General features: G+C 37.3%; 1 protein-coding gene across 9 annotated transcripts in view; it reads right to left on the bottom strand.

Annotated features, from left to right (window-relative positions):
• The window catches only part of RPS6KA2 (ribosomal protein S6 kinase A2), a 202,208-nt gene that overhangs the window by 96,818 nt on the left and 92,918 nt on the right, over positions 1 to 12,472 (bottom strand). For 7 of the 9 annotated variants that reach the window (XR_005954599.1, XR_005954600.1, XR_005954601.1 and 4 more), the window contains exons 2-3: positions 4,224 to 4,340; positions 132 to 213 (exon numbers count right to left, since the gene is read on the bottom strand). Coding sequence is in view for 4 of the 9 variants with exons in the window: in XM_041460561.1 (XP_041316495.1) it covers positions 132 to 213; positions 4,224 to 4,340 (199 nt within the window). In the remaining 5 variants the exon portion in view is untranslated. Of the gene's footprint in view, positions 1 to 131; positions 214 to 4,223; positions 4,341 to 12,472 lie in introns of those variants that run through there. The other 2 variants (XM_041460564.1, XM_041460565.1) reach the window with 2 other exon arrangements.

Below are 12,472 nucleotides of genomic sequence, written 5' to 3'. Positions count from 1 at the left end.
AATTTTGGAGGATGGCAGACATATGTATGCATTGATATACTGCAAGGCAGCAACAATGTAAAAAAGAGCAAGAAAAATAAATTACTAGGCAGCATAGAAATAGAGACTGCAGCCACCGTCCCAGCCCATACCTTTTAGAGTTGCCTTCTTAAGTACCTTCATGGCATAAAGCTGGCCTGTATCAGATCCTTTTATCTTCCTGACTAGAAATACCTGTAAAAAGCAAATGTTTTGTACAGATGAGTACTAAATTTCTACTTACAAGACTTACTGCATTCGACAGGAGAATAGATACTATGGTACAGGAAATCTAATGAAAATTACTAGCTGAAAGCATTTCGTATCTATTTCACTTGCAATTGTTTGAACTAGCTTTGGAAATTTTCAATTTTTAAGCCTTTACCACCTTGCAAAAAACCATTTTCAATATTTATTAATTGACGTCATATATCCAGTTAAAGATGGGTGAAAAGTTAGAATCAGTGAGCACGTATCTCTTCATATTCTGATCAGCTTTACATGAAAAGAAAAATATGTCTCATTTGTGTCTAGGAATGTGCAGTGTCTTAACATTATTGCCATCAATTAAATGTAAGAAAAAAATCAATTTGGTGCCATTTACGCCTAAGTCATGAATAGCAACTTGCCTAAGATGAAGATGAAGCAGAAAGTTCATACAGCTAAAAATCTGTTGTTATTATAAAAAAAAAGACAGTTTTTTTCTGTTACAGTCTCCTATGCTTCAACTTCTGACAGTGTGAAATTTTAATTAAAATAAAATACAATTTGTAGCTAACCTTGTGCTCTTTTTATTGTACTACATGCAAATATTTCTCATGTACCCCTCAGTGCATCTGAGAACTGGAGGGGTAGTGAATAACAGGATCAGTGGTTCAGTTTGGTCTTTATAAGACTTTCAGTGTTTTAATAATTTGAAATAAAATAAACAACTCTTTTAGCTGTTTCCCAGGACACACTGTCTGCTGAGGTCAGAAGTGTGACCTCAGAAATTCTCAGAACTTCAGAAGTCAGGGAACAGTGTCTCTTTTTTTTTATTTCAGCACTTGTGTTACTGGACAGAAGCTGAAGTAAAGCCAAATGTAGAAATAAAAATATAGTCCCACATACATACAGTCCCATATAGTCATTAATATACAAACTAGCAAAGGCTAGGTGCAATTATATAACTAATGAATGTCTATTTGGATTAAAAATTCCAATTATTTTATTAATTGCCTATCCAGGAACCATGCTGCTTTGTAAACTGTCTCCACCTAAAATAGAAAAAGCAAAAAAATAAGGAAAAAGTATGTTTCTAGCACAAGTTTTGCATGTTAAAAGACTCTTCCTCCTAAAAGACTCCAATCTGTAAACAGATTAGATTTTCTCAAACCCATTTGAGGAAAGGATTGTGGGAAGGGAGAACAACTGCTATCAACCAGGTACAGAAGCTCGGAAGGGAAAAAAAAAATGAAGGTAAATTTTCAATTCTCTCTGAACAACTTAATCAGGACTCTCACATCTGACAGCACCACAGCTGCAACACTTCTACGACATGATCTGATAGGGTTTTGATGAGCCTCTCCTTGTCAAGGTGTTTCCTGTGCATAGGAGATATGCACAGTTCCTCAGCCCAGCTGCCCTGACTAGCCTAGCTTGGGCATACGCTGCTCGCTCCCAGCTCCTGCTTCCTACTCTGATGAACATGCAAACACCTCCAGTGCTCACAACTGTAGGAAGAAATGATGAAATCTGGATGCAACAGGTACATGTAAGTCTTTCTGAAGTGGTTTTTGTTGTTATTAGTAATAAATTAAGCTCAGGTGCTCCAGCATTAACAGGAAGTCAATTAATTTAAAAGTTTACAGAGGAAAGTTGGGATGTTTTTCTATCCAGGTCAAGTAAAAGATTTAATTTTTGTATTACATTGAAAAGGAGAAGAAAGTCAAAACCAAGGTTTTCCAGACACTAGATTTTCAACTCAGCTGTATTATTATTTTTAAAAGCATTTATGGGCTCTTTACCCCAAAAAAACAAAAACTCAAACCCTTAAGATAATGGTTTTCAGCAGCACTGCACATAAAACAGCACAGCATAGTGCATCTGCAGAAATATTAGGCTGCAGTTCTAGAAATATTTTGTCTGCCCTATAATCTTGCAAATCTTGTAATACCCAGATTGCTGTAATAAGCAAAATTATCAATTTACATTACCAGTCATTAGTCAGTTGTTCACTGTAGCATGGGACAGGGCACTTGTCTGCGTTCCCTCCAAAAGAGATGTGTTCTATTTCAGAGGACATCAAAATAACCACCAAACCAGAAAGGAACAAATGAAAATGTGTTGTATTGCAAAATGATGTCACCTTTCTGATTATTCTTAAATGTAATGCTACACATTGTTCTTCAAACCACCGAGTAACCCTGAAGTGCTAAATTGACAGATTATATTAGCTGGACTATACTAGTTTGCCAGAATAGCATGTGCATGTGGCTGAACATGACTTTAAATTTTCTAGTTTGATATGTTTGTAAGATTATTAACACTTGAACTAGCAAAACTCCCTTAGCTGGAGCAATTGGTGCATCACCCAAAACCTGATATAAAAAGTGAAGCAAGCACTCTGTATCTCAAGAGTGTTGGGGACTCTTCCTCTGACACCAAAGACATCTTCTCTAATTATTTACTTCTTGGGTGAACAATTTGAAAACTTAATGGTTTGCATTCCCAGAGACATGGATTTGAACCATTAGCTCAAATACCAAGGTGATGGAAATGTAGGTGGCTGGGGACTGCATAATAAACACAGAGCAGACCTCTCTTCCCCATGTCTTTGCTGCTCCAGGGAATTTACTGATGTTTCTCACATAAGATATGGAAAGTGATTTGTTTACAAATCACTTACAAATCACATGTGGCTCCAGACAGGTACATTGTCCACACTCCCACTCAGATGCCCAAGAAATCAGACTTCCTTTTGGGAAGTGGTTGCACAGACCAGGCATTTTGCTTACAAAATGCCTAAGGCTAGAAGGCCAATTCAAACAATAGCGAAAATACATCAATACAATCTAAGATAACCAGCAAACCATTTCTAAAATCTTTACTGCCTATATATGAAAACCAACTATTCTGCCTCTGTTACTTTTATCAAAGATGTTTCTTTCTGTTGTTCTTACACTGAGCCTCATAGTAAACCTAATTTTGATCTGTTTGCTTTTTAATATTCAATTAATTTTTAAAGCTTAAATATACTGTGCTCTGAAGAAATTCTTGAGCTCAAGACTTGGTATTGAATGTTAACTTTCTTGATTTCTCTCATCTCAGGGAACTTCTAAATAAGTTTAATTATCACTTTAATTCTAGAATAACCAGGAAGATGATAAACACTCTTAATATAGCTTCCTTTAGGAATAAAACTAAAGGTTCTGATTAGAAATATGTCTTTAAAACTCCACAGAATAATATACTTATAAGGACTTTGACGCCTATTTTCAGCTAGGTTCACTGTACCAAAGGTTTCAGTGTCTTTATTAAACCACAGAAAGACTTCTAAGGCTGAATTGACTCTTCTTTCTCACCATCCTTCCTTCCTGTTCTCATTTCCAGCCAACATGTCCTGCTGAAGAACTGTCTTTGGAATTAGGAAAATCTTTTGTCTTAAGATATGTGGCAAAACGTTACTTCTTCACAAATAAGCTTGTGGTCATACAGGCAGGGTTTTCCCCCCATGCTCTTGCTATAGTGATTACTGTATTCTGCACTGGGGTCTGTCTCCAGGACCTTTCAAGGCCTCTGAGGATGAACTAAACAGAAGTCTGGGACTCAGAAATGTCCTTAAGGTTGCTCTCAGTGGGAACTGTGCAGCTAACTTCTTTAAGTCTTTGAGTGTTCTTATTTACACCCTCCAACTAAGCAGCAGTAGCACACTCATCTCCCAGGTGGATAGATAATCCATAAATATCGTTTATCACTGTTTGTAAACAGTGATGCTTTACTAACAATCACTTGTGCTCATCAGTCGAGGTCCACAGCCATAGCTGCTATTTTCTAAACTGGTTCATAAGACTGAAACATTACTAAAATGAAGACAGAAGGGCTTTCCTTATCTGCCTTTACAATATAATTTATATATGAACAATGTCAGCAGTGTAAATGAACTCAGAGAAAGGACACAATATTTTCAGTGTTGCTCTGGGTGATTAGATGACAATAAAAATTACCTTTCCATATGAACCTTGTCCTAATACTTTCAACAGTTCAAATTGAGAAGGATCTGCTTTTTCAAAACCTTCCTTGACATGATGACTGATGTCTATTTCCTTCACAATACCTTCTTCCTGCAAAGGAAAAAAACCCAAAAAAAACAAAACCCCCAAATTAGAGCCATTATCTTAAGGAAACATATTGTTTATTAAAAATCTTGTCTTCTGTAATGCTACAATCATGTAGCAAATTTTGAAAATAGAAACAAATGCTTGTCTAAATATTCCATGTGCCTCTTACCAGCTGGGGAGGGTACTTGTCAGGGCATCCAGACCTGGCACTTATGTTTACTAAGCCTGAAGATATGACTTGTGTAATCTGAAGACAGATTACACAAACTGAAGCCAAAAATACACTGCAGAGCTTGGTGTGCCCATCAGAGACCTTGATAGCAGAGTGGCATATACTCAAATCTGCACTAGAGAGGCTCCATCACACTTCTCTCCACATACTTTCTCAGCTTCCCCTTAAATCATCATTTAAGTCAATCTTAAAAAGCTTCCTGAGTCCTAAGCAGTAATTCTTCTAATGACTAGGCAACCAGGAAAGACATTGCTAAAAGTGCCTCTTCCTATTTACCTCAAAAATTGGAATGTTACTGCTGGTAACCATTTAAACAGAAAACAAATTAATGATTAGATATAAAATGAGATGGTGGTGGGAGAAGACTGACACACAGTTTGTTGCTTGCAAGAATTAGTTTTTTACGCTTTGGGTTTGTCCAGGTTCTTTTGTGAAAATCTTTCCTCTGTCAACAGATGCACATTCCTCAAAGACATCAGTAGAACTAGGACTTTCATCTTGCAAACTGTGGCATATGGCATTAGTTTCAGGGTTTTTTTCCATGCTATGTTGGCATGTTCCTCTAAAAAGAGAACAGCTGGGTCACATGAGACCCAGAGGGACTGCACAGGGTTTACAGCAACTCAGAAAGTCACTGAGCTGAAAAGAAACCTGGAAGAAAGAACCTGCTCCTCAAGGACACAAAGATAAGGAAAGACAATACTTATGCACCTTTTTATTTCTGTAGTGTTTTTTACAACTACATTTGAGCTTTTTGGTTTGTTTGGCTTGGTTTTTTTTTTAAAATATTTTTCCAAACTACTTGTTCTAACTTCTCCACAATAAAAATATGATTTTCAGTACAAAACTTTTTTTTTATCATCTCCCAGTTTGAAGGGACTTACTCATTTAGGAATAAGTTTGAATATATCTGCATCCAGCAAAAATAATTGCAATCTCACAACCATTTTTATGTGGACTTTTCCTGCAATTTTCCTTTCTCCCCCTAAAAAATCCTTATAATACCTAGAAAAATAACATTTATTTTCCACTCTTAAAAATTAATGTTGAGAAAATAGAAATAACATCCTAAAAATAAAAATGCATTAAAAGCCCAAAACATTTGGCCAAAACACATTCTGTGCAAAATAAGAATAATTTTGATTTTCTTCTCATCCAGAAAAATTGCTGTAACTTTCTACTACCTGTAATTTGTCAGATACATGGTTTGCATTGCCCAGATTACTTTCTATATTGTAGTTTCAACCCTCCTCTTCCCTACCCTGCCTCTTAACACTCACATAATTTTGAACTACATAGTCATATAGTGGACAATATCCTCTTCTTGGTTTGGAAAGCTTCCTGTATTTCACTCATGCTACCACAATCATGGAAAATAATCATCATCTCAGAGCAACTCCTTTTTCTGATCGTAATTCCTATAGTTAAAGGTTTGCCTGGAAGGAAATGTGTGAAACCAATAAACAGCTTTCACAGAGAAATTTAAAGGATTTCTAAGTACAGAACTGCCAAGATCTCTCTGTGCATTTTTCTTACTTTAATTGCTGTGTGAGATAGCATAACTTTCTGATATTAAATATATAATATTTTTCAATTATTTTGTACTCCAGTGTGAACCATGAAGTCACTTTCAGCTACATTTGCAATTTAAAAGATTAGTGAGTTTCAATTCGCCCATTCATACTACTCATCAAAATCAAAGACCTACAACCCCAAGCATATTTCTCATTGTAATACTAAATTTAATATAACATCTTTAGGCTCATGAAACATGTTCAGTTACAGGAATATATTGAAATATATTACAATGATGAAAATTCAGCTTGCTGGAAGAATGCTTAAAAACTTCTTGCACTCCTATAGAATAGCATAAATGATTTATAACATGCAATAAAAATAGTACTTAAATTGTATGCATCTTTAATGAAAAGCTCAGGGGGGAAAAAAGAGTATTTACAAAAAATGGAACCAAATACAAGGCCTAGCAATATTTATCAGAGAAGCACACATTTTAAAGACAGAAGAAAAATGCTAGAGTTTGTAATGATTTTTTTTTTTTGTGATTATCAAAATATAAGAACATTAGTTAGAAGAGGCTTCTGGGGGTCATCTAGTTCAACAGTCCTGCCCAAAATATCACTGACACTTGATCATATCAACCAGCTGTTTTTTTCCACTGTGGTTTTCAGTGTGTCAAATGCTGAAGCTTGAGCCACTTCCTACAAAAGATTATTCTCTTTCAATTTGCCCACAGTCCTGTCGAACTGGCTGTTCCATGCGCCCTTAGGAGGAAGCAGGATATTTTTCTAGGAAGGTAGGATTTCCTGTGGATTTCCTGTGGTTGCCTTGCTAGAAAAGGCCAGCAAGGCAGCACCAGAGAAAAAGCATGCCAGACAGCTGTTTTTTCACCCATCATCACCACAGTGGTGTCATTTGTGAGCTGTCTAAGAGGGAGATAGTATTTTAGCTGGGATGGCAAATCCACTTTCCCCTGGAGCAGAAAGCCAAACTGGAAGTGCTTGAGACTGAAGACAGACACAGATCCTTAAAGGAAATACATGCTGGTGTGTTTGCACACATGCACCCATTTGCCTGAATGGATTTCTATAATCTTAATACTTACTGGCTGCATAAATCACGGAATAACTTCTATTTGTTTGTTTTACCTTTCCAGCTAAAAAACCCAACACAAACCAAACAGTCTTATAGTCTTTATTTACATTCTTACTTCCAGGGGATTTTCTCATTTGAAGTCTTCCTGTATTATGCTAATATGGAATATGGCACAATTTTTCTCAGGTATTGATGATCAGAGTGAAACCCAAACTGTCAAAGCACAAGTATATTTGGGCAGGTGTCCCAATTATTTTGGTCTGGGTTGCATACTAGAAACTTCTCTAATAGAGATTTATTTTTCACTGTTCCAGCAAGTCCACCATATCTGCATCAGCAATTTTCATAACAACAATAAAACTGAGACAAGAGAATCACAATACAGACAAAGCCTGCACACTGAAGAAGCTGTTTTGATGGAAAGGATTTCACTCTGGAAAAAAACAACCAGCCAACTTCAAAACTGGTTTTGATCAGTGAAGTTGGTGGAATCAAAAGGGAATTTTCCACAGTTTGATCTTGCAACAGCTGTGCACACCACCCCAGGCTCTTGCTCCCTGCTGACTTCTCCCACACTGCATTAGCAGGAAGGCTTGACTTGATGAAGTTTAATCTTTTGTAAACCTCTCTAAAATTATGTTCACACAAAAAACCATCATCCTGTGACAAAAGTGAGATGGGTGTTCTTGGTGGCTTGAAGAAAGCACGTGGTCAGGCAGGATAGACTAGAGAAGGGGGGGGCAATAAATTGGAAGGATAAAAGAGAAGTGGAGAGTGCTTCTCTATGTTAATACAAGAAAGATCTATTCTGGGTCTGATTCTATACTTCATTATTCACTTGAAGGCTTCCCCCAAAGCTGGCAGAAGGTTTGGACATAAAATAACTCACTATTAAAATGGAAAAACAATTTTGATCTCTTTTCCTCTGGGACATAGGAGAAGAGAGCCTCTGTTCTTGCCCTGTGACTGTAGATAACACAGACACATCTGCTTTGGTGCTTCTGGAAGGCAACAGGTTCCTGTAGCGTTGGTCGCAGCTCCAAGACTTCATGCAACCTTGAAGAAAGAGAGGCACTAATGCTCAGTGGCTGTTTGAGAGCAACCACAGAAAACTCTTCTAACTGCAACAATACTTCTCAACCCACTATCTCATGTCAGAGTAGGATCAAGAAGTGTAGGGGTATGGATTTGGCAGTGGAGTACAAAAAGTCATTCAAAATGGCATGCCTTCCTGGAGAGCAGCTCTTCAATTTACTATCTTGCCTGTTCCACAGCCTCCCAGCAAATATTATGGAAAAAAAACTCCTAGAAAATGGACAGGTTTAACAGCTTTTGGAGTCTTGTCTGGTTACTCCCCAACTAGTTTCTGAACAAACAGAGCTAAGGTCACCAAACAAAGAGACCACCTTAACTGCCAGATATATTTCACCAACACACAAAAAACTTTCCTCACCAAAACTTCCTGAAATATCAGGAGGGGGAGATTATCCAAGAATCAGCTACTTTTACCAACAGAAAAATGTATGCTACCATATCATATACAAAAAAGCTATGGTGCTAATTTTATATGATTATTGTTTTGAAAAATCAGCAAAAAAGGATTCCCAGTTGTATTCCTTGCCTGGTCACTTCCTCGGTTGCAGAGGACCAGGACTGGTGTACAGGTATGGCTGTAAAGGGTAAGCTTCATTTTCCAACAAAAATATGTGCACTTCTGATGTGCAAGTTTTACAGTCTTTAGGCTTGTGTGCTTTAGGATCTGAGGTCCATGAAGAAATCAACAAAAATGTGGCAGGAGGACATAAGAAATAATGACAATTCAGAAGACATTTTACTGTTGTTCAAGATAACCATTATTTGTCTACAGCATATGCTCAGGATACAGACTTTATTTTGTTACCAATCTTCCAATTTGGCAGGTTACCACCTACCATAAACCCAAATCACAATTATTTAACTACCAAGTATCACGGGCAACACATTTCAAAAGAATACGATTCATTGAGAATACATGTTTAAAACTGTGATATGGGAATAGTTAGGACAGGATGTGTCTGATAAAGATGAGCCCAGGTTTCTACCTCTGTTTCACAGTTTCTAATCTGGCTTAGTCCATAGGAGAGTAATTTGTGTCACAGACATAACAGGCTATTCAAATGCTGCCTAGGGCAGGAAATGAATTGCTGACCTGCATTCAGTTCTTTGAGGACAAGTATCTACATATATAGAAAAAAGTATAGGAGCATTTTCATTAGCCTCTTCCCAAGCAAGCCCCAGCAGCTGGAGTAAAAACTGAAAAAGAAATTGTTCATTTTAAATGGGTTATAACCCAAATTCTGGCCTCTAGTGGCATCTGGAAAGATGTAAACAGCAATAATGCCATAAATCAGCCTGGTTGCTTTGTTCTCTACTGTCAGATAAACATTTGCTTTAACAACAATGAATTGGACTTACTGAGCTCTTAAGCATTTGGAACTCATAGTGTATTCACTGGACATTGTGCCAGGTCTGTATTTGGCTTTCCAGCATAAGCTTACCTATCTTCTCAAAAGGTAATATGGAGTTAAATAATACATTACAATTAATATCTTGAATTTGGAATTCCAACAAGTATATCTTCTCAAAAGGTAATATGGAGTTAAATAATACATTACAATTTTAAGAGAGATTGGGATTTCTTTCCCAGATCTTTCACAAAGGTGAATAGAATGTGTTATCTTGAATTTGGAATTCCAACAAGTATGTCATTACTTAGTGGAAAACAAAAACCTTAAGAGCAATTTCTGTGGAAATCAACTGTTAAATTCAGCAGACCTTTTTCTAGAGAGGGTAACTACTAAGCTCTCTTTAGAATGCTTTAGCACTTCTCTCCAGCTCCAATTTTTTATCCTACATTTTTAGTTTCTTCTCCCTAATACATGACTGTACAGTTGGTGTTCAGCTGAAGTCCAACAAACTAAATGGAAAGAGATGAATCACAGAGAACAAAGGCACTGACTACAATCTGCTGGATAGACTGGTGAAGTCCATGAGGTGGAGATTTGGGTAAAATCTTTTGTGCTACAAAGCATACTGTGTGTCTTTGATGAATCACTCAAGGCTGAATTCAGTTCAATAAATGCAAGCATTTATAGCACATTTATGCAAGCATTTATAGCATAGAAAACATTTTGAACTAAGTTTACATTGCAGTCAATAGAGAGAAGCAGGGAATTTATGATTAAAAGAGATCAGATCCTTAAAAGAAATCACATCCTAAAAAGTGCACATTTCTGTCTGATGACTATGAAGGAAGCCTAAGATAGTTTGCTGAGCTGGGGCCTTCTGCAGTTGCATGAGATGAATTCATGTTTATCATTTGATTCTGAAACACACCTAAATAGAGAAATATTATGGCCAGATTTTTAATGCCTTTACAAAAGAGATGTTTGCTGATAAATGCCATGAAACTTCTATTGAAATAGAAGATTTTTCAAAAGAACTTATACACTTGAAACATCTAGCCAATTAAAAAATACTCTAAGGTGCTGGAAATAGTCCACTGATCAGGATTTTGCAGCTCAGTAAATTAGGCATTTTTTCTACTTCCTCCCTAACTCAAAAAATAGGGATGATTGGTTTTTGCTACCCTGTGGGAACACCATGAGAATTAACACAGAGAAAAATTTTGAATTCTCATATTGCAGTAATGGACAGACAAATTATCTGCAATGTATCCAGTATACATGAGATACCAGGCAGCCTACAACTGAATTCTTCTTTAGCTCAGATTGAAGCATTTTGAAGTCTGGTGCTCTTTATCTGATGACTACAGTGTCTTCACAGACCCAGTCCCTGACTAGGACGAATACATACAACACTATGACTGCAAAGTTACATGAGAAGAACGATTTTCCTATTCCAAGTGCAGACATGCATTAAGTACAGGGAGACACCAACTCGTGACCTAACTTTCAACCCTGGACACAAATCACTAGCCAGGGTAACTCTAATTGTTATGTTATTTCTTACGCAAACTGCAATAGTTTATGAGGACTGGTGAATAGGAAGAGTGCCTAACAAAATGTTAAAGCAAGGGGTTAAAAAGAAAAAGACAAAAGCAGAACCATCTGGTCACAAAAAAAATTACAAACAGTTGGCCAGCCTTACTCATAAGACAGCTCTCTACAAATACTCAAATACATTTGTGAACTTTACCAAAAACAGTCTCAAAATGAGTCACACTATTAAAGGACAAAAGAATTCAGCAATATTGCTCTTTCTACAGTAAATAAGAGCAGTTGTTTTCACCAACATCCTACTTGGCATGGCTTCCATGTGTGCCATTAGCCTTTACAACTCCAAAGAGCTGTTAAGTTAATTGTTTCTGCTGGTGAATAGGCAAAAGAACTGCTGCTCTTTCATCAGTATTGCTGCTTTTTCATCAAGGAATTAGCTCCCAGTGTGTCTGGAGCCAATGAATGGCAGAAAACGTGCTTCTTAGAAGGGTAAGTATTCTTGTTTCCTTATGACGATTCTATGTCCCCACTGAACAGGATTATGAACAGGAACCTTAACAGGGTTACATGCAACAGTAGGGGCCAATATACGCGACTGCATTGAAAAATAATTACATTATAACATAGCTCGGGGCTGGTTCCCAGATCAGTATTGTTTCCTGTGTACTCTGGTCTGAACAACTCACAAATTGTGTGAGTCGCTTGGGTGACTCCTGCCAGAGACCTTCCAGGGATGCCCCCACCCACCACCACTGCAGCCACCCACCAGAGCTCCTGGCACCTGCTGCAGTGCATCAGCACTCACAGGAAAGCCCTAATGGGACAGTCCTAATGTGATGGCAACCTCTGCTCTGTGCATTTCCAGAATACAGGTAGCCCCTACACCCCTGTGTCCCACCTTCCCATCTGAGAAATGCAGGTAAGGGATCTTCGTCTTTCCTGTGGTTAGGCACTGGAAATACTTAGGTACTATGATATTAGGCTTGAAAAAGAAGGAAGACAGAAAAGAAGGTCTATATGTTAAGGGCTTCTTTATATCCAAGAAATATAAATACTTGCTAAATTACTCCAATTCTCTTATTGCTGTACTCAGCTGCTTCACAGACTAGAAAAAAAAAGGTGCCTGATGTTTTACTAGTGCATTTGAGTGTGAAAGAAAAACTCCAGCTGCACTAGGAAGATAAACTGCTTAAGCAAAACATATTTTGAACCATTTCCTCACTGTTTCATTACCCAAATAAAACACTGCCCATCACAGCAGTGTAAATGGCACCACAACACAGTAAGTAGAA

This window comes from Pyrgilauda ruficollis, unplaced genomic scaffold (assembly GCF_017590135.1).
Source record: "Pyrgilauda ruficollis isolate IOZ18807 unplaced genomic scaffold, ASM1759013v1 scaffold145, whole genome shotgun sequence".
Taxonomy (NCBI): Eukaryota; Metazoa; Chordata; class Aves; order Passeriformes; family Passeridae; genus Pyrgilauda; species Pyrgilauda ruficollis.
Note: the sequence above shows the minus strand (reverse complement) of the source record. Positions and strands in the feature narration are given on the sequence as shown.